Source organism: Hemiscyllium ocellatum, chromosome 5 (assembly GCF_020745735.1).
Source record: "Hemiscyllium ocellatum isolate sHemOce1 chromosome 5, sHemOce1.pat.X.cur, whole genome shotgun sequence".
Taxonomy (NCBI): domain Eukaryota; kingdom Metazoa; phylum Chordata; class Chondrichthyes; order Orectolobiformes; family Hemiscylliidae; genus Hemiscyllium; species Hemiscyllium ocellatum.
The window spans coordinates 38,647,293-38,670,509 of NC_083405.1; the positions used below are offsets into that span (position 1 = coordinate 38,647,293).

General features: G+C 38.8%; 1 protein-coding gene across 2 annotated transcripts in view; it reads left to right on the plus strand.

Annotated features, from left to right (window-relative positions):
• pex1 (peroxisomal biogenesis factor 1) overlaps nucleotides 1–23,217 on the plus strand; it is a 101,746-nt gene that overhangs the window by 4,219 nt on the left and 74,310 nt on the right. Inside the window, exons 2-5 of one of the 2 annotated variants that reach the window (XM_060824671.1) lie at nucleotides 6,967–7,113; nucleotides 7,429–7,530; nucleotides 16,177–16,260; nucleotides 16,760–16,874. In XM_060824671.1, coding sequence (XP_060680654.1) covers nucleotides 16,793–16,874 — 82 coding nt within the window. In that variant the 5' untranslated portion in view covers nucleotides 6,967–7,113; nucleotides 7,429–7,530; nucleotides 16,177–16,260; nucleotides 16,760–16,792. The remainder of the gene's footprint in view (nucleotides 1–6,966; nucleotides 7,114–7,428; nucleotides 7,531–16,176; nucleotides 16,261–16,759; nucleotides 16,875–23,217) is intronic. The other variant, XM_060824670.1, reaches the window with a different exon arrangement.

Sequence of the window (23,217 nt, forward strand, 5' to 3'; positions counted from 1 at the left end):
TCTCGGAGGGACTACAACAATGATACCTGGACTTCAGGGTTAATCTGGGAGGAGAGATAATGCAAATTTGGCCTGTTTTCTCTAGAATTTAGAAGGTTGAGAGGTGATCTAATCAAAATCTTAGAAAAAGTGAGGGTAGATAATGATAAACCACTTCCACTGGTTGGGATTTTAGAATTAAGGGCGCAGTCTAAAAATTAAGGCCTGACCATTCAGGAGAAATGTTAGGAATTACTTCTACACAAAAAGATGATAGAGATTTAGAACTATTTCCAAACAACAGTAAGATCAGTTATTAATTTTTAATCTGAGATGGATAATTTTTTAACCAAAGGTATTAAAGGATATGGGCCAAAGACAGGTATGTGGAAATTGTGCAGATAGCCATAACTTACTTAAATGTGAAATAGGCCTGAATGGTCTACACCAATTCGTATTCTTCTAAGTTAGATCCAGCTTTGTATGTACTAGTAATTTTTCGTCTGTAATAGGTTCCTGAATAGAGAACATCTCTTGCCATTTTCCTTGTTTTTTTTAGGGAGTTTCTTGAATTCTCTACCATCAATGGAACTTTTCTGATTATCTTTCCTTCTGGCCATGCCAATGTGAATCTCCTAAAATCCTTTGACTGCAAGTTCTGTCTGTTCAAGATACAACTATTTGTGGCCTGATATCAAAAACATTTTTCAGGGACTTTGAGAGATTTAGAGTTTACTAAAATGCTGCCATTTATTGTCTTTAATGTAGTTATCTTCCACCTTCTCAGGTCTGAGCCTTTCTGGAAATGTTTCTCTAATTGTGTAATAATCCCATACTAGCATCACCTTGGGATGTCCCAAAGTACCTTACAAATGTTGGAGTACAGTGCAGGAAATATAACTCTCGGAGTTTTGTAGGGCACAGTTCATCAGACAGCTAAACGATTATGATGAGAGAATCTGTTATAGTCATAGAGATGTACAGCATGGAAACAGACCCTTTGGTCGAACCCGTCCGTGCCGACCAGATATCCTAACCCAATCTAGTCCCACCTGCCAGCACCTGGCCCATATTCCTTCAAACCCTTTCTATTCATATACCCATCCAGATGCCTTTTGAATGTTGCAATTGTACCAGCCTCCACCACTTCCTCTGGCAGCTCATTCTATGACTCGTACCAACCTTTGTGTGAAAAAATTGCCCTTTAGGTCTCTTTTATATCTTTCCCCTCTCACCTTAAACCTATGCCCTCTAGTTCTGGACTCCCCCACCCCAGGGAAAAGACTTTGCCTATTTATCCTATCCATACCCCTCACAATTTTGTAAACCTCTATAAGGTCACCCCTCAGCCTCCGACGCTCCAGGGAAAACAGTACTAGCCTGTCCAGCCTCTCTCTCTAGCTCAAATCCTCCAACCCTGGCAACATCCTTGTAAATCTTTTCTGAACCCTTTCTAGTTTCACAACATCTTTCCGATAGGAAGGAGATCAGAATTGCATATTCCAACAATGGCCTAGCCATTGTCCTGTACAGCCACAACATGACCTCCCAACTCCTGTACTCAATATTCTGACCAATAAAGGAAAGTATACCAATCGCATTCTTCACTATCCTGTCTATCTGCAACTCCACTTTCAAGGAGCTATGAAACTGCACTCCAAGGTCTTTTTGTTCAGCAATACTCCCGAGGATCTTACCATTAAGTGTATAAGTCCTGCTGAGATTTGCTTTCCCAAAATGTAGCACCTCACATTTATCTGACACTTCTCAGCCCAATGGCCCATCTGAGCAAGATCCTGTTCTTTTATCATGATTTGTTGTGCCAACAGCTGTTGGCCAGGACAGAAGGTTAGAGTTCAAATTCAGGACTTGCACTTGTAATCCACGTTAATTTCTTTACAACTTTGAATTAGTGTGTGTTGTTTTGGAGTGCCATCCATTCTCAGCTCCATAATGAGACTTCAGCCATTTTGAAGTTGAATCATAAGTCATTGTACCTCAGTGTTCCAATTACCCAGTTTGATAAAAGTTATAAGGATGAATCCTGCAACTACTCATCTGTCCATTTAACCTTGCGGTAGAAAAGCTTTAGAAATAGTAATTGGGACAAAATTTAACATCCACTTTGAATGCAGATTAATTAAGGAAAGCCAGGACGGATTTGCTAAAGTCTGATCATGCTTGATGATGAAGGCAACTTTTGACCGAGTATGTCATCAAGGAGTCCAGCAAACTTGGAATCATTGGGAGAACTTTCAGTTGGTTGGAGTCACGCTTACCACTAAGGAAGATAGTTGTGGTTGTTAGAACAGCAACCAGTCATCTCAGCCACAGAATATCATAGCAGGAGTAAATCATCGTACCTCAGTGTTTAATCAGCTTGTTCAGATATGATATGTCATATCTCTGGAACGGTAGGACTTGAACCCAGGCCTGCTAACTGTGAGGTTGGAACCTTATCACTATGCCACAAGAGCCCTTTCTGAGTTCCCTAGATTGTGTTCTATGTGTAACCATTTTCAGCTGCTTCATCATTCACATTCACTTCATCGTAAGGGAGGTGGGGATTTTTGTTAATGATTGCACCATAGATAGCACTCTTCATAGTTACTCTGTACTGAAACAGTCTTTGCCCAAGTGTAGCAAGACCTGACAGCATTCAGGCTGGGCTGATAAGTAGTAAGCAACCTGCAAATGGTGAACAACACTTATCTCTGACAAAAGAAAATCCAACCATAACCCCTTGTCATTCAGTGGTATTACTCTAGTTGAATCCCCCACTATTGATACACTGAAGGATACCTTTGACCAGAATCTCAACAGGACCAGTCGTGAATGACAAAAATAGGAATTATGAACTATGCAGAGGTTTTTGACAGATTGGTGGAATAGTTGGAGATGTATAGCTTTTGTTACAGATTGATGTTGGTAAAGAAAAGTTTGAGAAGACACTTGGTGGAGGTTTTCAAAATCAAGAAATGTCATGATTGAGTAAATAGAACTGTTCTTATTTGTGGAAGAGCGGAGAACCAAAGGGGTCAAATTTAAGGTAGTTGGCAGAAGCACCAGATGTAAAATGAATAAAAATGTTTATTATAAAACACGTGCTTAGAATGTGGAATGGTCTATTCAGTTATAGAGGCACATGCAGTTGTGGCTTTCAAAAAGCAGTTAGATAAGCACTTATGAGAATTTTTGGGTCTGTGGGAACAAGCTGGGGAACGAGGCTCACTGAAAAAGAAAGGAACATAATCTTAAAATTGGTGCAAGCTGTTCAGTTTCCTTTCTTGGAAATGTACTAAATTGCTTTATAAGATTTTAAGTTATTGCATATTTGGAGATGTTTCAGAATGTCATCAGAATTTCATAATCTTAGTGTGCTGGAAAATTGGTGAATCAGTAATTAGACAATGAAACTAAATCAACTTAGAACTTGAGTTCTGAAAGAGAATCATTCTGAATTTGAAACATTAACTGTTTCTGTATTCACAGATGCTGTCAGACCTACTGAGTTTCTCTAGCATTTTCTGTGTATGAAATCAACTCAGTGTTAGTCATTTTGATTTAATGTAACATTAAACACCATTGCACTAGTGTTACTGGGGTCATAACTGCTACCTTAAACAAATGCATGTACACCTTCCTGATGAAGGGCTTATGCCCCAAACATCAATTCTCCTGCTCCTCAGATACTACCTGACCTGCTGTGCTTTCCCAGTGCCACACTTTTCAACTCTGTATAACTATACAGCTTTGTATGTTAAGAGAAGGATTACTGGAAAATGATATTTTCTCCAAATTTTGACGAAAACAGGCTTTCTTTTTAAACCGGTATTTGGTGTTTTCAGGAGCATGTTCTATTGAATTAGCTACTTCAGGAATACTGTCAAACAAAAGCAAATAAAAATGACAAAGATAATTGATCCACTTTACTTTGCATTATTTTTGTGATTTGGATTTTAATTAACAATATCCAAAAGAAATTATTTAAATCTAGGCATACACTTTCAGAACTGTCTCCAAAGTGGATTAATGTTGAAAAGAGTTGTTAAAAATATCTTGAGAACAGTTTTTTTTTGGTGATGTCCTTTCAGTCTCGCACCACAATCCCTTCAATAGGGACCTCAGAGAAATTATGGCAAAGATTGGGAGATCTTCCTCAGAAATTTTGCCCATTTCTCCAATTTGAATACAGTTTCAATTTTCAAAATGTAAGTGCCTTAGGACCCTTGCCTATATTAATGATAGGTTGGTGAAGTTGTGTTTTGTTTTAAAGTCTTTTGGCTCAAATCTTGCAATTACTGATAAAGCAACAGCATTTGCTGCAGAGTTTGAACCAAGTTGGCAAATTAGAGTCATAGAGGTGTACAGCATGGTATCCTAACCCAATCTAGTCCCACCTACCAGCACCTGGCCCATATCCCTCCAAACCCTTCTTATTCATACACCCATCATAATGCTTTCTAAATATTCTAATTGTACCAGCCTCCACCACATCCTCTGGCAGCTCATTCCATACACATTCCACCCTCTGCGTGAAAAAGTTGCCCCTTTAGGTCTTTTTTGTATCTTTCCCCTCTCACCCTAAACCTATGTTCTCTAATTCTGGACTCCCCTACCCCAGGGAAAAGATTTGGTCTATTTATCCTATTCATGCCCCTCGTGATTTTATAAACCTCTATACAGTCACCCCTCAGCCTCCAATGCTCCAGGGAAAACAGCCCAGCCTATTCAACTTCTCCCTATAGTTCAAATCCTCCAACCTTGGTAACATCCTTGTAAATCTTTTCTGAACCCTTTCAAGTTTCACAACATCTTTCCAGTAGGATGGATACCAGAATTGCACGCAATATTCCAAAGGTGGCCTAACCAATGTCCTGTCCAGTGGCAACATGACCTCCCAACTCCTGTACTCAATACTCTGACCAATAAAGGAAAGCATATCGCACGCCTTCTTCACTCCTATCCACCTATGACTCCACTTTCAAGGAGCTATGAACCTGCACTCCAAGGTCAGTTTGTTCAGCAACACTCCCTAGGACCTTACCATTAAGTGGAGAAGTCCTGCTAAGATTTGCTTTCTGAAAATGCAGCACCTCACATTTATCTAAATTAAACTCCATCTGCTAATTCTCACCCCAATGGCCCATCTGATCAAGATCCAGTTGTAATCTGGAGTAACCTTCTTTGTTGTCCATTACACCTCCAATTTTGGTGTCATCTGCAAACTTACTAACTAGACTTTTTAAGCTCCCATCCAAATCATTTATATAAATGATGAAAAGTAGTGGACCCAGCATTGATTCTTGTGGCACTCCACTGGTCACAGGCCTCCAGTCTGAAAAACAAACCTTCACCACCACCCTCTATCTTCTACCTTTGAGCCAGTTCTATATCCAAATGGCTAGTTCTCCCTGTATTCCATGAGATCTAACTTTGCTCACCAGTCTCCTATGGGGAACCCTATCGAATGCCTTACTGTTGAAGGATAATTGTCTAGGGTAGTCTTAAGTGGATCTTTTTCAGGTTGGCGAGAGGAAATGAGTTGTGTGCCACAGGGATCAGTGCTGAGATCCCAACAGTCCACATAAATTACTTAAATGAAGAGCAGAATGTATTGTTGCCAAATTTACTGATGATGCAAATATAGGTAGGAAAGTAAATTGTGAAGAGGACATGAATCTGGAAAAATATAAATTGACCGTGAGTGGTTAAAGATATGGCAAATGGAGTACAACGTGGGAAAATGTGAAATTGTCCATTTTTGCAGAAAATTTTTTTAAAAAGCGTGTTATTTAATGGTGAAAGCTTATAAAGCTGAGATGCAGAAAGTTCTGCGTATTCTAGTGCATGAGTTGCCAAAAGGCTGATATACAGGTACATCAAGTAATTCGGAAAGCTAATAGAGTATTTATCGTCTGTTACAAAGGAAATTGAACATAAAAGTATGCTTCAGTTATACAGGGCTCTGGTAAGACACTTCTGGAGCACTGTGTACAGAATTGATTGCCTTCCTTAAGGAAGAATGTAAATATGTTGCAAGAATTCATAGAATATTTACAATACTAATACCTGGAATGGGTGGGTTTTCTTATGAGGGAAAGTTGTACGTACCAGCTTCCATTTGCTGGAGAGTAAAAGACCACCTGATTTAAACATGTAAGATTCTGAGGGGTTTTGACAGGTTAAATGTCAAAAGGCTGATTCCTCTGGAAAGTCTAAAATTAAGGGTCACTGTTTAGAAAATAAAGGTAGCCTATTTAAAACATAAGATGAAATCTTTTTCTTAGAGGATTGCGAGTCTTTGAAACTGTGTACCCACTGCCTTTTCAAGAAGTGTGTTTTTTTGGATGTTTTTAAGGCTGAGATAAACTTTTACTAAGTAAAGGGTGAAAGCTTATCAGACGTAGACTGGAGTGTGGATTTAGGTTCCAGTCAGATAAGCTGTGATCCTACGAAATGGTGCAGTTAGTTTGAGGGGCTGGATAGTTTTTTTCTTTTCCCCCCTCCTTGTTTGTAAAAACTGTCTCAACAGTACACTAGCTAGCAAAGCATGGAATTGCTGATTACAACTGGTGGATTTTCTCATGATTCTACATATTTATGAACTCAACATTTGCATTTCAGGTTAATGATAACAAATGTGGACAGTTTTCCCATTATTGCTACTGCAAAAGCTGGGCCAGTCTCTGTCACACAGCATGTGTATTCACAGAGATAGTATTCCAGCGCTACTGTTAGAAGTGGATGTGTACCAAGAATTGCTGATTTTGCCATTTCATCACAGTGGTTATTGCTGATATTGGTTAATTTTCTATGGATGTAAATGTGTTTGACATTATAAGACATGCTTACTGGAATTCTGGCACTGCAAAATTGTACCTTCTCTCCTGTGGAGATTAGACCATTGAGCTTTTATACTGTTTAGTTTTCTGTCAAAGTAGTGTTTGTGTAATTCTTTGTTTATCTTTTTCTGATAATTTATAGTGTCAAGCCATTGAATTGTCATGGGGTCTTCAGCAGACAGCATTCTTAAGTTGGGTCGGACGAAGATACGCTGGTTTTGAAGAAGAAAATGTTGCAGAGATTAGCAGACAATTGGGAATGAAACTTGGGCTCAAAGATGGAGAACAGGTCTGTGAACAGTAACTTTCCAACTTAATTTTTTCAAACCTGCTTAGTAGTTACTTCGTTAAAGACAGGTCTGGGAGTTTCTGCACTATATATCTCCTTCAGTTTGATTACAATATTTTACTTTGAATATCTTTTGAATCAACTCATTGCAATTAAAAATATTTCATTCCTTAAATTTTTTTTCAGCTCCCTCATGCTAGCCATTCACTTCCAACCCATGATTTTCCACTCTGTGCCATAATTATTTTACCAGTTGACTTGCTAGTCGCCATACCATCCTGGCTACCATCCATATTTTGTGCTTATTCCTCCCAGATTTTAGATTGTTTTCACCTGTGATATTCCACTGATACGCCAGGCACTCATTCCTGCAATATCAATCTTGTGCAACATGAGCTTGAATATACTTTGTGATCAGTAAGTATTATCAGGCCCTATTATCAGGGCCAACTTGAATTGTATTATTGTTTCATGGTAAAATTTTATGTGGTAATATGTGTCAGCCTCCAAGATTTCAGTGAGGGTAGAAATTGTTTGAAACAATTGTTTTGAAACCATTATTATGGATGGGCTAGTGTTGGGCAAGCTATTAGGGCTATGGATAGATAAGCGTGTGGCCCCAATGGAATGCAACCCAGGGTGCTAAAAGAGAGAGCGGGAGAAATGGCAAGTGCTCTGTCGTTAATTTTCCAAAATTTGCTGGACTCTGGGGCTATCCCAGCAGATTGGGAAACAGCAAATGTGACACCACTATTTAAAAAGGGAGGTAGACAAAAGTTGGGGAATTATAGACCAGTTAGCTTAACCTCTGTAGTGGGGAAGATGCTTGAGTCTATTATCAAGGAAGAAATAGCAGGGCATCTCAAAAGAAATTGTGACGTTGGACAGACGCAGCATGGGTTCATGAAGGGCAGGTCATGCTTGACAAATCTTTTAGAATTTTATGAAGACGTTTTGAGCAAGGTAGACAATGAGGACCCAGTGGATGTAGTGTACCTGGATTTCCAAACAGCCTTTGACAATGTGCCACGCAAGAGGCTGCTACATAAGATAAGGATGCATGGCATTAGTGGTAGATTATTAGCATAGATAGAGGATTGCTTAACTAACAGGAACCAAAGAATGGCAATGAATGAGTGCTATTCTGGCTTGCAATCAGTGACTAGTTGTGTGCCTCAGGGATTGGTGTTGGGACCACAATTATTTACAATTTATATGGATGATTTGGAGTTGGGGACCACATACGGTGTCAAGGTTTGCAGATGACACTAACTTGAGTGGCAGAGCAAAGTGTGCAGAGGACGGTGAAACGTTGCAGAGAAACTTAGATACATTGAGTGAGTGGGTAAAGGTCTGTCAGATGGAATACAATGTTAATAAATGTGAAGTCATACATTTTGGTAGAAGTAACAGTAAAAAAGATTATTATTTGAATGGTAAAAAGTTGCTGCATGCTGCTATGCAGAGGGACCTGGGTGCCCTTGTGCATGAATCACAGTAGGTTGGTCTGTAGGTACAACCGGTAATTAGGAAGGCAAATGGAACTTTGTCCTTCATTGCTAAATTGGTTGAGTTTAAAAGCAGAGGTAATGTTGCAGCTATACAAGATCCTGGTGAGATCACACCTGGAGTAGTGTGTGCAATTTTGGTCTCCTTACTTGAGAAAGGATGCACTGATACTGGAGGGAGTACAGAGGAGCTTCTCAAGGTTGATTCCAGAGTTGAGGGAGTTGATTTATGAGGAGAGACTGAGTAGACTGGGATTATATTAATTGGAATTCAGAAGAATGAAGGGAATCTTTATCGAAACATAAAATTATGAAGGGAATCAATAAAATAGAAGTAGATAGGATGTTTCCACTTGCAGGTGAAGCTAGGAAAGAGGGCATAGCCTCAAAAATAGAGGGAGCAGATTTAGGACTGAATTGAGAAGGAATTTCTTCACCCAGAGGGTTGTTAATCCATGAAATTCTTTGCTCAGGGAAGTTTTTGATGCTTTTTTAAACACTTTTAAAGCTAAGGTAGATTTTTTTTTGAAAAATAATGGAATTAAGTGATATGGTGAGAGCATGGATAAGTGGAGTTGTGTCCATGAAGAGATTAGCCAATATCTTATTGAGTGGTGGAGCAGATTTGAAGGGCTGGACAGCCTACTCCTGCTCCTTGCTCTTACGAAACAATTTTTGTTTTCATCCCTTCTTTTCTTCCTTCCTTTGTGAGTAAATCCTGACCAATTTGCATACCTGCAATAGCTAATATACACTCATCATCTTCACATTTCAAAGCTACAGAAACAGCTTGCAATGTTTCTGTTTTGCTATGCTTCCCAAATTTATTAACTAACCATGTATGCAATCAATTAACTCATCCTTTTATCACCATCTGGTTATTCAATTTCCCTTGGCTTCCATGCCCATTAGCCCAGCCCTCTCCTGTGACACTATGCCTAATTCATTCAAAATTTGTTATTCTCCTGCTCCTTAGAAAAAAAACACCTCCGGTTTCTTAACAACCCATTTTCCAAACTTCGGCAATTCATCTTTGCATTTCAGCACTCCAATTTGATTTTTACTCTGCCTGTTGTTAGCAAAATTGCTTTGGTCAAAGTCATAGCTGGTACCTTCTATGGGTCACTTGCTCATTTCAGGACCCATTCTTTGCTATTGACAAAATCCACTACTTTATCTTCCAACTTTAGTCTGTGGGTACTGATAGTTTGTTGTTTGTCAGAATTAGTATCACTTCTAGTGTTTTTTCTGTGCATTGTTACTGACATACACAAACCTGCATGTTAATTATCTTTGTCATCTGCATGCTGTACCTCACTGATATCTATAAATGTGCAATCTGTTTTCAATTTTGATTTAGATGCTTTTGATCCCATTTCTGATTGTTTGTCTGAAGTTAAGTTCTGGATCAATGTTTACTTCATTCAGCTTGCTGGCAAAGCAAAGCTATCTTGTGACAGATGCAATTGTCTCAATACATTGGGATTCAGTAATCAACTTCACTGCCATCTTATGTTAAAGTAGAGACTGAGCAATATCAGTATCATAGAAACACAAAATTGGAACAGGAATAGGCCACTCAGCCCTACAGGCCTTCTCTGCCAGTAAATATAATTATCCAACTCAGTACTTTGTTCAAGTTTTCTTTGATCCACAAGACCATAAGATGTAGAAGCAGAAATTTGGCCATTTGGTCCATCAAGTATGCTCTGCCATTCAATGTTGAATGAGAAGTTTCTCAACCCAATTCTCCTTTTTTCTCCCCATAACCCTTGATCCCCTTGACAATCAAGAACTTATCTATTTCAGTCTTAAATATACTCCAATGAGCTGGCCTCCACAACCTTCTGTGGCAATGAATTCCATAGATTCACCACTGTCTGGCTGAAGAAGTTCTAAGGGGTCTTCCCTTTTATTATAAGGCTATGCCCTAGTCTCTCCTGCTAATGAATACATCTACTCTGCCCAGGCTGTTCAGTATTCTGTAAGTTTCAATTAGATCACTGAGTATAGATCTGGAGTTCTCATATGTTAAGTCTTTCATTCTTGGAATTTTCTCGTGAACTTCCTCTGTACTAACCCCAGGACCAATACATCCTTCCTGAGGGATGGGCCCCAAAAATTGCTCACAAAATTCTAAATGTGGTCTGACCAGAGCCTTATAAAGCCTCTCAAAATAAATACCAATATTGTATTTGCCTTCCTAACTACCGACTCAACCTGCTTGAGAGAATCTTGGACTGAGACTCCTCTAGATCATTATGTATAAAGTGATAAGTTGTCCCAATGCTGACCCTTGCAGAACACCTAGTCACTGGCTGCCATCCTGAGAAGGACCCTGTTATCCCCAATTTCTGCTTGCTTCCAGATAGCCAATCTTCTGTCCAGGCCAATACCTTGCCTCTAATACCATGGGCCCTTATCTTACTCAGTAGCTTTCTGTGCAGCACCTTGTCAAAGGCCTTCTTGAAGTCCAAGTAAATAATATCCACTGCCTCTCCTTAGTCTAACCTGCTCGCTACCTCCTCAAATAATTTGTCAGGCCTCCCCTCGATGAAACCATGCTGATTTTGCCCTATTTTACCATGCATTTCAAGTATTCAGAAATCTCATCCCTTCACCATGTGTTCCTAAATTTTACCAACAACCGAGGTCAGGCTAATCGGCCTGTAATTTCACATCTTTTGCCTTACTCTCTTCCTAAACAGGGGAGTTACATTAGCAATTTTCCAGTCCTCTGGGATCCTCCTTGACTCCACTGTTTCCTCCAATGATCTCTTCAGCTATCTCCTTCAGAACTCTCGGGTGTAGTCCATCTGGTCCAGGTTAGTTATCCACCTTCAGCCCTTCCAGTTTTTCTAGCACCTCCTTTGTGATGGCCCACCATATTTAACATTTCCTCTCAACTCTCTTGAATATTTGGGATGTTATTTGTGCCTTCCATCATGAAGACTAACGCAAAGTATTTGTTGATTTCCTCCATCATTTCTTTGTTTACCATTATTACTTCTCCAGTATCTTTTTCCAGTGGCCCAAGGTCCACTTTTGCCCCCCTCTTTTTGCCCTTTACATATCTAAAGAAACTCTTGCAATCTTTTATATTACTAGCTAGCTTACCCTCATATTTAATATTTTCCCTCCTTGTATCTTTTTTCTTTATCCTCTGTTGGTCTTTGCCAGCTTCCCAATCCTCGGCCTTCCCACTCCACTGCCCTCTGCCGCATTATATGCTTTCACGCTGTTCCTGACTTCCCTCGTCAGCCACGGTTCCCTTGTCCTCCCTTTAGTATGTTGCTTTTTCCTACAGATGAATTCTTGCTGTGTTTCTGTCTGAGAAACTCCTGCCATTGCTGTGCCACTGTCTTTCCTGCTAGGCTCCTCTCCCAGTTCGTTCTGGCCAGCTCCTCCCTCATGTCTCTTTAGTTGCCTTTATTCAAATGTAATACAGATACATCTGATTCCAGCTTCTCCCTCTCAAATTGCAGAGTAGATTCTGTCATATTATGGTCACTATCTCCTAAGGGTCCTTTCGCCTTAAGCTCCCTAATCAAGTCTACCTTGTTGCACATCGTTAAATCCAAATTTGTCAGTTTCCGAGTGGGCTCACCACAAGCTGCTCTAAAAAGCTGTCTCAGAGACTTTCCACAAATTCCTTGTGATCCACAACATCCTAATTTTCCCAGTCAACCTGTATATTGAAATCCCCCACAATTACTTTAACCTGTCTTTCGTGCTCACTTTTTCTATCTCCTGGTGTATCTTGTGCCCCACATCCTAACTATTGTTTGAAGACCTGTACATAACTTCCATTATGTTGTTTTTAATCTGCGTGGTTCCTCAACTCCACCCAATTTTGCATCTTCTGACCTTGAGTCATTTCTTGCTATTTATTTAATTTTATTCTTACTAATAAGGCACCCTGTCCCCATTTCCCTGTCTTTTTAATAGGATGTATATTCTTGGATATTTAGCTTCCAGTTCTGCTCCCCTTGCAGCCACATCACTGTGATGCCCACCACATCACACCTGCCAATTTCAATTTGTGCCGCAAGCTCATTTATCTTATTTCACATGCTGCATGCATCCAGATCCAACACCTTCAGTCCTGTATTTACTACCACTCTTCTCATTGTCACTCCTTTATCCAGTGTGCTTGAAGTTTGATTCCTAACCCTTTCCAAACACTTTGTCCTATTTTGTGTTCTGGAGACTTTAGTAATCTCTCCTGAATTCTCCTTTCTTTTCACTTTTTTTTCCCACAGACTTTTCCATATAAATGTTAACCTACTGCTTTGTTTCCCATTGACCATTATACTACTTAACCCCCTGCAACTTACTCATTTAAAGTCCTGTTGACCACCCTATTTGCCCTTTTCGCTAGAACTTTGGTCCCAGCTTGGTTCAGGTGGAGACCATCTCATCTTTACAGATCCCACTTGTTCCAATACTGGTGCCAGTGCCCCATGAAAAGGAACCTCTCTTTCCCACTCCATTCTTTTAGCTATGTGATTACTTTAATCTCTTTCACCCTAAGAACTATATATCACTCCTCCTTGAAACTATTCAATGTTTTTGTCTGAACTAGTTTCTGTGGCAGAGAATTGCAAAAGCATCATCTGTCTCTGGGTGAAGAAATTTCCCATTTGTAGTTCTAAATGGCCAAGCCCATACCCTTTAGATTGTGGTCCCCAGTTCTGAACTCCTCAGTCATCAGGAATATCCTTCCTTTGTTTATCCTGTATAATCCTGTTAGAACTTTGTCTATGAGCTCTCCTCTGTCTTCTAAAATGACTATGGTTCTAACTGATCAAAGGTCTCAAAACATCCATTCTCGGATAAGGAGACCAAAACTGCATGCAATACTTCAGTTATGGTCTCACCAAGGCTATCCTTGCTCTTTCTAGAATCTTCTTTGAAAACCAACATAACATTTGCCTCCTTCACCACCTGCATGCTTACTTTCAACGAAAGTAAGGTGTGCAGGGAAATTCAGGTATCGTTGCACCTTCCCCTTTCCAATTTATTTTCATTCAGATAATCTACCTTCCTGTCTTTGCTGTCAAATCTCATGTTTATCGACATTATACTTCATTTGCTCGCTCAGCTTACCAAACCACACTCGACCATCTTTTCACAGTTCATGCTCCCACCCAGCTTTGTATTGTTTGCACAAGCTGAAGATATTACCTCTGCTTCCCTCATCTAAATCGTCAATGCATGTTGTGAATTGCTGCCAAGCTTTGATCCCTGTGGTACCCCGCTGGTCACTGGCTGCCGCTCAGAAAATGATCCATTTTTTTTCTACTTTTTTTTTTTCTGTCTGCTACCTGGTTCTCTTTCCATGTTAGTACACTACCCCTATGCCATGCAAGTATATTGTCTTGATTGGAGTATACTGGCTTCAAGGAGAGGTTGAACAAACTTAGTTTGTTTTCACTAGAGCTTCAGAGACTAAGAAGTGATCTGATAAACTATATAAAATTATGAGAGGCAAGTATAGAGTGCTTAGTTGGAGTCTGTTTTCTAAGGTGGAAATGTCAAACATTAGGAGGGGTAGGTTTAAGGTGAAAGAGAAAGTTTTAAGGAGATATGCGAGGCAAGTTTATTTATACCAAGGATGGTAGGTACCTGGAGCAACTGCCAGGGGAGGTGATAGAAGCAGGCACAACACTAACGTTTAAGAGGCATTTTAACAGGCAGAGAATAGAGGAATATGGCAGATGATATTAGTTCAGAATGGCAACATGATTAGCATAGACATGGTGAGTCAAAGGGCCTGCTCCTGTGCCATATTGTTCTGTATTCTATGCTCTTAAGTTTACATCCTAATCTCTTAATGGGACCTTCTAGAAAGTCTTCTGAAGTTCCAAGTAAACCACATTTACTTAGTCATCCTTATCAGCTCTATTGGTTACATCTTCAAAAGATTCCAATAGGATTGTCAAGCTTGATTTCTATTTCATAAATTGAAAATTTTCTTTCTTAAATCCTGACAATTTTTTCCAAGTACTCTGCAATTAAATCTTTTATAGTGGACTACAGCGTTTTCTCTACAACTAATGTTAGCTCATCTGGTCTATAATTTCCTGTTTTCTCTCTACCTCCTGTTTTAAATAATGAGGATCATGTAGATTATTGGCCCTAAGGATGTATTGGCCTTTAATCCCATCAATTTCTCAACATTTCCCTACTGATTTCCATCAGTTCCTTCCTCTCTAGACCCTGTGCTCACCAGCATTTTTGGGATGTTATTTGTCTCCTGTTTTTGTGAAGACAGACCAAAAAATGAATTTAGTTAGTCTGCCATCTTAACTCCCCTTTTTATTGGTTATAAGGGACTTATATTTGTCTTCATTAGTCGTCTTCACTTCACAAACCTATAGAAGCTTTCACAATCCGTTCTGGGCAAGCTTATTCTCCCCTCTTAATCAATCTTTGTCCTCCTTTATTGAAATGTAAGTGTTGCCAATCCTTAGGTTTGTGGTTTTTATTTTTGACCTATTTATATGCCTCTTCTTTTGGATCTAATACAATCTTTAATTTTCCTTGTTAGCCATGGTCAGGCCATCTTCACAATTTTATTTTTGTGCCAGACAGGAATGAACAATTGTTGCAGTTTCTTCATGCACTTAAGATTCTCCCATTGCCTATCCACTATCATCCCTTTAAGTAACATTTCTGGTTTATTCATAGATAGTTCATGCCTCATACCTTCGTAGTTTCTTTTATTTAGATTCAGGGCCTTCGTCTCAGGTTGAACTATGTCACGCTTCGTCTGAAGAATTCTATCATTATGGTCACTCCTCGCACTCCTAGTCCTGTAACCCCTTAGGACTAGGTTGCCAATTATTCCTTTCTCATTATACAACACCCATTTGAGGACAATTTGTTTTCTAGTTGGTCCCTCAACACATTGATTAAAAAAAAAACCATCTTGTACACACTCCAGAAATGCCTTCTATATGGCATTGTTACTGATTTGATTTGCTGCCTGACCTCATTCTGAACATCATTTCCATTCTTAGAACTTCTTAGCATTCCTTGTTTTCACTACTAGTTTTTACTATTGCTATCAAAACCCTAAACCATGCAATTGTCTTAGAATATTTGAAAAACCTTCATCCACAAATTTAAAAAAAATATATTGTGGCCCATCTGACTCCTTGTTTTTGTTAACTTCACTGAAATGCTGAAATCTTCCTTGACTGTTTCACCACACTTCTTCTCAACTTGAATCTCCTCTAGCCATTAAGTATAGACTCTTTGTTTATGTAGCATTCATCTAATTATTGTTTGCTACCTTCAAATCATCATTGTCAATACTTGTTTCAACCAGTATGTTCTCACTAATGTGTGTTCTCCTTCAAACTAACCATTAGCTTTGTCGATTTCCTTCCTGATCATAAAAGTTGACTTCAAGCTGGTAATCTTGTTTTCTCATTTCATGTTTAACATTCTATTACATTTGCTGATCTGTACACGGAATTATTCATAAAACGATTGTGCTTTTAGTTTTGTGGTAAAACAATTAATTTTTTTGTTTTATGTGAATCAGGTATTTCTCAGGCCTTGTGCACAAGTCTCATCCTGTCAACAAGTTGTTGTGGAACCTCTTTCACCTAGTGACTGGGAAATACTGGTAATTGTTTTTACTGCTATTAACTAAGTATAATCAAATATGCAGTTTTTAAAGACATAAGTGTCAAATAATGCATCTATTATTTAAAACGTGTGAAATAAATCTGAGATACACAATCATTTTCTCCAGCTGAGATTATTAAAATTCCAGATATTTCAATATTGGGGTCTGGTATGAGTGTACTTGTTCTGATGTGAATAGTCATCATTGGAAGGGCACGTGTTAACTGCAATGCTAATATTTCTCTCCATTCAAATGAATGCTGAAAGTTCACACGCCCAGATGTATTCTTTACTGAGACTGGAGTGAAAACATGGAGTTAACATTTTGTTTTTGTTTCTTTAGCTTCACTAATGACCTTCAGTTAAACTTCATATTGACATTTGTACTGTTGTCAAAATGGAATGTTTGCTCTTTTTTTTTGAAATTATATGCTGGCTGCTTGTAGTTGAGGACATACAGATGATAATCCTGGATTAATCTTGTGTAATATTTGTAGGAGCTTCATAGTACATCACTTGAAAGATATCTTATGGATCAGATCAGAATAGTTTATCCAGGAGGAATATTTCCAATATGGATCGAGAAACGTACTGTGATATATCTTGAAGTTGGTAAGTTAACTAAATGTGAATCAATGAATAATGGTTTTGCTTCAGTATTTACGTTAATACACATTATTACTAGTTATTATTTTTTTGACAGCAGTCCTAATACCACAATTTCAAAACCCAAGAGATCAGTCACTGCCATGAATTAAGGATGGCATATTGCCAGTTCTGAGGAAGGGTCACTAGACCAGAAATGTTAAACTGATTTCTTTCCACAGATGCTTTCAGACCTGCCGAGGTTTTCCAGCAGTTTCTGTTTTTGTTTCTGATTTACAATATTGGCAGTTCTTTTGGTTTTTATGACACATTGCCTCTGAGTACCTAGCCCAAAATCACACTGAAGGGGAATCGCTAAGAAAAGTGAACGATCAGAGTCTGTGACCAATATTGGTACTGGCAAAATTGGTTAGTAGATGGATGAGATCCTGTGGGCAGATTTTGTGGTGGTGGTGGTGACATTGTAGTAATGTCTCTGAACTAGTAAACAAGAGCTCCAATCTAATGTCCTTTCTGAGGACATCACTTTGAATTCCAGCATGGCAGATGATGAAATTTTAATGAAAAGGAAAATTTGGAAAAAAAAGCTGGGCTAATGGCGACTGTGTAATTATTGTCATTTGTTGTAAATTTGCCATCCTTGCTTCATCTAGTCACCTACACATGACTCCAGGCCCACAAAAATGTGCTTGACTCTTAACTGCCCCTTGGCAACTAGGAATAAGCAGTAAATGCTTGTCTAACCGCTGCCACTTACTTCCCATGAACAAATGAAAAATGATAGAATACAAAACCAGAAGTTTTCTGTAGCAACATACATTAAAAAAGAGCTCTTGGGCTTTAGTGGTAATGTTCCTACCTTTTGGTCAGAAAGTCTGGAGTCAAGTCTCACCTGCCCTAGATATGTATCATAACAGTTCTGAACAAGTTGATTAAAAATAGCAAAATGTGGTAAACAAGAGTAGAGAGGTTGAGAACCAAAATCAGAGATTGCTGAAAAAGCTCAGCAGGTTTGGCAGCATTTGTGGAGAGAAATGAGTTAACTTTTCAGGTCCAGTGAATCTTCCTCAGAACAGAGGAAGTAGTGACGTTGATTGGGGACCAAGGAGGTCATTTATGCATGAAGGCAGAGGGCATGGCTAAAATATTAAATATGAAACTGTTACTAAGGAATAATGCCTTTCTGTGATAGTTTCAATTCTTCCCATCTAATCTAACTTGGCAAGGAGAGAGTTGTGAACCAGAAAGTAACATTGTACATCTTGTTTTTTCTCTCTCTAAACTAATAGCAGTGGCAGATAGCACTAGAATAAGTAATAGTAAGGTACAAGGTAGAACAGAGTAAGTGATTATGCAGTTATGCCTAAATTAGGTTTTCTGTGCATAAAGTAGTGTAACTGGATATTAAATATTCCTGGATACAAAATGTTCAGGTAAGATAGTGAAGGCAAGTTGAAAGCATTGGTTTGGAGAATATTTGTGCTGGAGGGAGAAGTTAACCAAGAGGGATATTCCAATGGAGGCTCAGCAATCGAGAAACCTTTGAAGGTGCACAGATCTTTGAAGGTGGCAGTACAAGTTGAGAAAGTAGTTAATAAGAGATTCTGGGTTTTATATATAAAGTACAAAAGCAAGAGGGGTTTGGTGAAACTTTATAAAACAATAATTCTGCCTTGACTAGAGTGTGCTTTTCATACTGCATTTGGTTAATAGTTGACATGCACTGCATGTAAATGAGGTTGAGGCATATTTATTAGTGGCTTTCCAGAGCATTGTTTACATTCTTCTGGAAAGCAGTTGCATTGACTATAGGAGAAAGGTGGCTGAGTGACATTGCCTGGATGTATAGCCAAATGATTTCCTGTGCTGTAGGCATTATGTAATTCCACAAAATCACATTTTGCTTTTTTTTCCAACCTAATCCAGTATGGGGTAGGGGAAAGGAACTCAGAGGATGGTTAGATATTTGTTGAAAAGGAAAACTTAAGCTTTTTAATCTTTTTCTATGCAGTATGTTTTCACTTAAGGTTACGACTATGTCCCCGAGAATTGCAGGTTTAGATGAAACAACTCTTAAGAGAAGCATAGGAAGTGATTTTTTTAAAAGCTAGTGTAGGGTTCCTTCAGACATTTTTATGCTTAAGTGTATAAGTTCAAATACTGTGCAAAGTGCTGTGTATTCCTAGCTAAGTAACCTACAAACTAAAATAAATTGCCAAATGTAAAATAAACACTGTACAATTAGGTACTTTAGGATCGTTCTCAATAGATAATACTTTGTTCAAATAGTGGACCTTCCGAAATACCTACAATCAGAAATAAACTAATTTTAAATAAAATAAGTTTAAAATATTGAAAATTGCAATACTGGCTGGAAGGAGACAGAGGGTAGTAGTTGATGGATTATGTTCATCTTGGAGCGCAGTTACTAGCGGTGTACCACAAGGATCTGTTTTGGGACCATTGCTTTTTGTTATCTTTATAAATGATCTAGAGGAAGGACTTGAAAGCTGGGTAAGCAAGTTTGCGGATGACACAAAAGTCGGTGGAGTTGTGGATAGTGAGGAAGGAAGTGGTAGGTTACAGCGGGATATAGATAAGTTGCAGAGCTGGGCGGAAATGTGGCAAATGGAATTCAATGTAGCTAAGTGCGAAGTCGTTCACTTTGGTAGGAATAACAAGATGATGGATTACTGGGCTAATGGTAGGCTACTTGGTAGTGTGGATGAGCAGAGGGATCTTGGTGTCTATGTACACAGATCTCTGAAAGTTGCCACCCAGGTAAATAGTGCTGTGAGGAAGGCATATGGTGTACTGGGCTTTATTGGCAGAGGAATTGAGTTCCGGAGTCCTGAGGTCATGTTGCAGTTGTATAAGACTCTGGTGAGGCCTCATCTGGAGTATTGTGTGCAGTTTTGGTCGCCATACTATAGGAAGGATGTGGAAGCTTTAGAACGAGTGCAGAGGAGGTTTACCAGGATGTTGCCTGGAATGGTAGGAAAATCTTATGAGGAAAGGCTGAGGCACTTGGGGCTGTTCTCATTGGAGAAGAGAAGGTTTAGGGGAGATCTGATAGAAGTGTATAAGATGATTAGGGGTTTAGATAGGGTAGATACTAAGAACCTTTTACCGCTAATGGAGTCAGGTGTTACTAGGGGACATAGCCTTAAATTAAGGGGTGGTAGGTATAGGACAGATGTTAGGGGTAGATTCTTCACACAGCGGGTTGTGAGTTCATGGAATGCCCTACCCGTATCAGTGGTGAACTCTCCTTCTTTATGGTCATTTAAGCGGGCATTGGATAGGCATTTGGAAGTTATTGGGCTAGTATAGGTTAGGTAGGATTCGGTCGGCGCAACATCGAGGGCCGAAGGGCCTGTACTGCGCTGTATCCTTCTATGTTCTATGTTCTATGTATGTATTTATAGTAATTACATGTTAACACTTCATGACAGGTAAAGTGTATATGACCAGACTCCATCGAGTAGCAGATGTTGGTCAGTGCAGGCAGGATTCCCTAAATTAATTAATTTCTGCCACGAGGTGGAGCCCAGTACTTATGTTCAAGTATAGAATGACAACTCGGAGAAAACGTACACTTGAGATTTTACAAGTTAGAACAGAGGTGGAAATGCGAGCCAAGAGAACTGTGAAGGAGGACGACTAAGGGCATAGATAGGACCCAGAAGAAAGCCAGGGGACATGGGGATAAAGTATTGAGAGCAACCAGGTGACACAAGTGTGTGGCAAACATCAGTAAACTTTTTTTTAGTGCTGGAAGATTATCACCAATTTTATTAACAATGTTAAAACAAAGTAACATTAACTGAGTCAACTGTAAACAGGGATTTACTGTATTAATGAATGTGCAATAACTGCATTTGCATTCAAGATAAAAATAATATAGGAATATAGAATGTGAGAAGTGTTGTTTATCTACAAGGAAATGTTAATAAATCTGTAGGTTCAATCAAGTAAAGATTACATTGAGCTGGAAAATCAGAACTTAGCAGTGAGAGAAAGCATGATGTATGGAAAATTCAATTATTTACAAAATTGTTCAGTATTCCAGTTCTCAGTTCAATGTAATATTTGGCCTCTGAATTTTATTAAATATTCTTAAAAATATGCACACAATGGGCGCTACAGAAATAGTTTGATCACTAGGTACAATTTTTTTTAAAAAAAGCCTGACTGCAAGTTGCTGGAAACTACATCATCTAAGTAGCCAACCCTATGCTTCAGATTTGGTGCTGTGATCTTTAGCTTCTCAATTTATATAAATGGCAACTATACTTTGATCTAAATCAAACTTGATGACAAATTTAGGTAGGAAAGTAAATTTATAAAAAGCGGTCATTTGTCACAATGGCAACTTGTAACTGGTGGAGTGTAATTATCTGCAATATATATTAGTTACTTGGATGAGGAAAGTGAATGTGCTATAGTCAAGTTTGCAAATGACAAAAAGTAGGAAGGTAGGTGGTGAGGATGACATAGTCTACAGAGCAATGTAGACTGGTTAAATGAAGGGGCAGAAACTTGTAGGGTTGAATAGATTGTGGGTAAATGAGAGGTTACGCATATGGGAAAGAAGAGTAGAGAAACTGAATATTATTTAAGTTAAGAAAGTTTGCAGAAATATGCAGTACAGAGAGACTTGAGTCCTTGTTCATGAATCACAAAAAAGCTAGCATCCAAGTTCAGTAGGAAATAGGGCAGACAAATAGAATCAAAAACAGAAATTGCTGGAAATCTCAGGAGGTCTGGCAGCATCTGTGAAGAGAAATCATCGGTAACATTTCAGGTCTGGTGACCTTTCCTCCAAACCCATATTTGAAAAGTTATTTCTGATTTTTCTCCACAGATGCTGCCAGACCTGCTGAATTTTTCCAGCAATTTCTGTTTTTGTTCATGATTTGTAGCACCCACAGTTATTTCAGTTTTTATCTAGCAGACAATGGCTGTTCAGAGAAAATTCACTAGGTTGATCCTGTGTGTAAAGGTTTTTTTTTTATTTAAGGAGAGGTTGAGTTTTTATGGATCTGTTTCATTTCAGTTTAGAAAAGTGTGTTGTGACCTGTTGAAATACATGAAATTCTCGGGGAGCTTGACCCAAGATAGATACTGAGAGGTTATTTTCCCTTGTAGGATCAGACGGCATAACTACAGAGTGATGTGTCACTGTTTTAAGACACTGAGAAGGAATGCCATCTTTGCGGGTAGTGAATCTGTGGAATTATTCACGGCAGTAGGCTGTGGAAGCTGAGTTATTAAATAAATTCAAGATTTTTAATCAGCAAGGAATTGAGGGTTATGGGGAAAAGGCAGTAAATTGACTTGAGAATTATCAAATCTGTTATGATTTCATCAAATGGCAGGGAAGACTCAATGGGCGAACGACCTCCTTTTGCTCCTATGTCTTAGTGTTGTGGTAAGATTACCATTTATTATGACGGTACTTGAATACAAAAAAGGAAGGTTATGTTTCAGTTATGCTTCAGTGAGATTGCACCTGGAGTACTCTACACACTATTTAAGAAAGGATGTAAATACTTTGGAGGCAATTTAGAAAAGGTTTTCCAGGTTATCACTAAAAGAGAGGAAGTTTATACTGGTTAAGCTATTATGCACTTTAGATTTAATGAAAATGTGGCGATAGAAACATATTAGATCTTGAGGAGGTTTTGATAGGGTTGATGTGGAGAGAATGTTTTCTTTTGTGGGAGATTCTTGAACTAATTTCTTGAACAGTTTATAAATCAGGTTGTCTACTTATCATAGATTAAGTGATTCTTTTTCTGAAGGTAGAGTCTTTGGAGCTCTCTTCCTGAAACAGAGTTGAAACAGAGTCCTTGAATGTTTTTACGGCAGAAGTAGCTAGATTCTTGTTAATAAAGAGGGTAGAAAGTTATCAAGTTCAGCATGTGTTTGGATTTCAAGTTACTGTTGGTTCAGCCATTATTTTGTTGTGGGGTGGAGCAGGGGCTGAATAACCTACTCTTGTTCTTAATTCATATGCTGAATATTTTCATTGTTTGTGTTTCTGTGTCTGTGCTTTTATTCATGCCTTGATTTCTGGGAGTGAGCTAGAAGTGAGTCATGGGCTTTAATTTGGAGACAGTAGTTATTTTCCAGGAGCTGGGGGCTTAGGCTTGGGCAGAAAAACATGGATGCCTTAGAATAGGGCACAATTGCGCAGGAATAAAACATGGTCAAGAGCTGGTAGATCAACTTCAAGAATTTTACAAAGAGCTGTACAACAGAACAATAGAATATGGATCATCATCTTTGTTTTCCACTGAACTTCTGATTTCAGTTATGCCATTATGGGATGTTGCTAGCTTCT